Below are 4,019 nucleotides of genomic sequence, written 5' to 3' on the forward strand. Positions count from 1 at the left end.
TGGGAGCCGAACCAACGCCACTTGATCTTGAGTCAGGCGCTTAACCAGTAACCACTAAGTTAACTTTGAAAAATTTGACACCAGCTACACATTTCTTTACCGACTGGTGTACAACTACAACAATTAGACACTATCTCGTGCAAGAAAGACGTTACGACAATAAATTATAAAAACGGTTACCTCACGCTCGATTTGGGTGCGGATGACACACAAACCAAAGAGGATAAAGATTTCAGAAGCCTAATGCAGAAACTCAAAAAAATCCGTTATCTTAAAACTAACTTAGTAAAGTCTTCACTCCTCTTCTCCAGTCCCGGTTGGACACTACGCTTCTGATGATGATGATCACAAATAAAAAATGAACTGTTGACTTTTGTGGATCAAGTTCACCAGATTCACATAGAAAGCTTACTTAATGTTTGCCTTTCCGGGGCAATTTTTTTACATACAGTACTTTAAGCCTTTTTAGAGAAATAATCGTATTGTGATGAAAGCATAATGTCCTTCTGGAAGTAGTTTTTGTAGTTCCGTTACTGCTTATCCTTGCCATCCAACTGAGAAGGGCTTCGAAATAAAACGATGCGATATCAAATAGATGGAAAAGATAATAATGATTAATTAAATTATCTAAAAAGTTTAAACATTTATGCAAATATCAAACAACTGACTAACTGACGGTGCACCAAAAGAGCTAGCGTTAGAAGTCAAGTGGTAAAGCGAGAATCGTTTGTTTGGTTCGAATCTTTTTCCTCGGACTGACAAAGCCTTTGATAAGTTATTCTTTGTAGTTTCGCATACGTGTAGAGGCTTTTAACGCAAGACCAGTTACCCAGACTAGCAAAGTGAATTTTCCTATTGTTGAAATGTTATCAGGGAGTTATTCCATCCATTAGGTGCCACTGAATGGAGATCAGTCCTTAGAAATGCGTTGCACAAGCGCACACTCTGAGAGCCGAACCAGTGCCGCTTGATCTTAACCACTAAGGTAACGAACAAAGAATAGTTTTAATGGAACAAGTCTCAACTTACAATCCTCTGTAGATCATTTACTTGGTATCAGCATAAGGCTGAGTACTCACTGTAGAACACCTCCTCCGCGATTTGAGATAATTCAGTCAATAAAATGCTTTATTTGCGAATTGATATCAATCACTTCCTCTTTCTTTCACTTTCTCTTAGTAGTTCTATATTTTATTTAAAGTGCTGAAATTATTTGAATTAAATTCGTTTCCAGCATTTTCAACCCACTGGAAATGCGAACAGCTGATAGAAAACTTTCCAGTCACGTGATCATATCAAATCATTTCGAAACTTTTACTTTTTTTATTTCGTGGCAAAAGCGCTAACGTGTCACATGTACCAAAAGTTTTATTCAATATGATTCAACAACAATAATAACAATAGCAAAAAACTGCAAAGCACAAAATCTACAATTGAGCAGAAGACTGAAAAGTATTTAGGGCTCTAACAAGAAAAAAATAATTTGCGATACTTGCAGTGCTCCGTCGAATAAATGAGAAGGAAAACGCAAAATATTGAAACTTACAAAAATTTTAATTTGCTTTATAAATTATTGGAAGAAAACTGTAGCCACTGCTAACAACACAAAATAAAGTAGGTTACACAAAATTGAAAAAAAAATAATAATCAAAACTTAAACACAAGACTATTTAATAGAAAATGCAATAACCCAAGGAAGATATTGAATGTTTGTTATTCAATGGGTCGTTTCTATTCAAATCAAAAATATAAAAGAGTTATACAAATTAGAAATTCGATAACAAAGCTACGAAAATGGATTTATGATCTTCTTCGAACAAGCCAGACTTCATTGCGTCGATTGTGCCATTTCATGGGACTGTCGTAAGACGCTCCATAAAATACATCGGTTTCCAGCGTCGATGAGTCGATGCCATTGTCTTCGAGACTCCTCAGCAATTGTTGGGCGTTAACCTGGTAATCCAATTCTTTTGCCCATCCAGAAAATCTCCTGAAATGATTTAATTGTTATAGAATTTCGAAAAATCGTAAATGGAATAGTTTACCTAAATAACACACTAAACCATTTTTGCTTTTAAACAATTATTTTTCTAATTTATAAAAAACGAGCAATAGAAAAGCCTAAATAATTTAAATTACTTGTTTTGTATCATAAAGCAATAATTCTTCTGTGCTTACCTGACATAAGCAATTAGAGGCTCCCTGTAATCAGTGTAAACGCGTGAATCACGTGGAATAGGAGGAGATTCTTGGAATGCACTTGGAAGATAAAACGACATAGTATAAGTTCTGTCACATAACAAACAAGGACGGTGACGGAAAGTAGTCGTTACTGGAACGGTCATTGCGATTGAAGCATCTGGAACAAAATCGAGTTTAAATTTGATGTTGGAAACACGTTTTTCAAATCACGAAAACAAACACATTAAACTTTTTAAAAAAATGAGTCTCTTTACTAGTCTTCTTTCATGAGAATAAAATGGCTTGTCTTTAGTTTGGTTTGGTTTGAAGCAAAAAGTATTTTTAATGTCAACATGAAAACATGTGCAACCCATGTACATTTGTACACATGACATTGTTATAATGCTTCATACTTAGTTTATGTCAGATTAAGTGTGCACATATTTACTAGGTTAAAAATGTGATAACATCTGGAGTTAACTTGAACTTACTTTGCATATTATTTCCAGATATGTACTGGAACAGCACCCCAAACGGGTTCACCATATCCATTGTAGGACCATCCATATTTGTACTGGTCCAATACGCACCAGAGTATTGCCTGACTTCATAAGAACCATCCTGAAAAAGACCACAAATTTGTCAAGATGTTCAAATCAAACTACTTTGAAAAACAACGGATGATGCTACTTTATGAATACTGTGTATCGAGATTAATGCATTGAGCATTAGTTTGTAATTTGCAATCATAGGTTTAAAAAGTTAGGCTTCATTTCGTTGCTAAAGTTTAGTTCGGTTTAAACAAACCAAATTTCAATGCAGATTTCCCACCTGTGGTTGTTCTCCGTACAAAGTGTATGCTGGTTTTTCACTTGGAGTGTTGTAACTGCCTTGGTTTCCACCAAAGAAAGGATTTCTTCCGCCTCCATTGTTCTGCCAAGGATATCCTCCTTGATAACCACCAGAGGAACCAGATGTTCTCCGATTGTTGTTCAGCCAGAAAAATGGTCCTGCTTGAACCATCCCCATGGATACGCTCATCACTATGACAACGAGGCACGACAATAACTTCATGTTGTTGATGATTTTGGATAAGACTGTCAGAGAAACGAAGACAATAGATTACAAAGCGATTCAATTGTTTCGAACAATGCAATCTGGAGCTTGTAACAAGTCTGAATGATTTCAATTCATGTATCGATCTTTTATAGGAAATTTCTGCTGCATTGTTACATAACTAACCTTTCCGCAGGCTATGCAGACCATTTATTTTAAACTGAACAAGTTTGCAAAACAAAGTGCACGTTGTCTGGGCCCTGAAGCCATGTAAGATTGGTGATCTGATAACTTGCATTATGATTATGTAACACTCCAATGTGTTATATAACACCTTAACATTCAGATAACATTTATTCACATGCAGTTGGGAAGTTATTTTTATCAAACGTGTTGTTGCTTTATCTTTTGTGCCCATTTGTGAAATTTATTAAGTTGAATGAATAAATACAATGAGTTGAGTCTTTTCAAAGCAATGTGTCTGTTCTCCTTTATTAACCATAAACTTATTAGCCTCTATCTACCGTAGTGGGTTACTTGAACTTATGGGGAGTATAATTAAAGAAGATTGATGGTGATGAAGCCCTTACCCAGACAGAAAAATCCGTCATTTTTACACATAGGTTTAACATCTGCTGACGTTAAATCAATGTAAAAATGACGAATTATACTTTCTGGTCAATTATATACAATAGTTCCAAAAATGGACAGAAAATGGTTATCGGTTGTTGCAGCGATTAATACAAATGTGAAGCATTCCTTAAACTTGCAATGATTAATGA

The 4,019-nt window shown here is 35.2% G+C and overlaps 1 protein-coding gene across 1 annotated transcript; it reads right to left on the minus strand.

The window, feature by feature from the left end:
- Window positions 1-1,350: 1,350 nt before the first annotated feature.
- LOC145783262 (heme-binding protein 2-like) lies at window positions 1,351-3,341 on the minus strand. Its single transcript, XM_082595082.1, has 4 exons — window positions 3,013-3,341; window positions 2,673-2,802; window positions 2,179-2,359; window positions 1,351-1,990 (listed from the first exon to the last, which is right to left on the minus strand). Exons 1-4 carry the CDS (start codon window positions 3,253-3,255, stop codon window positions 1,801-1,803), a joined length of 744 nt encoding a protein of 247 aa, XP_082451208.1. The 5' UTR covers window positions 3,256-3,341; the 3' UTR covers window positions 1,351-1,800.
- Between the last annotated feature and the right edge of the window lie 678 nt (window positions 3,342-4,019).

This window comes from Aplidium turbinatum, chromosome 14 (assembly GCF_918807975.1).
Source record: "Aplidium turbinatum chromosome 14, kaAplTurb1.1, whole genome shotgun sequence".
In the NCBI taxonomy this organism is placed as follows: domain Eukaryota; kingdom Metazoa; phylum Chordata; class Ascidiacea; order Aplousobranchia; family Polyclinidae; genus Aplidium; species Aplidium turbinatum.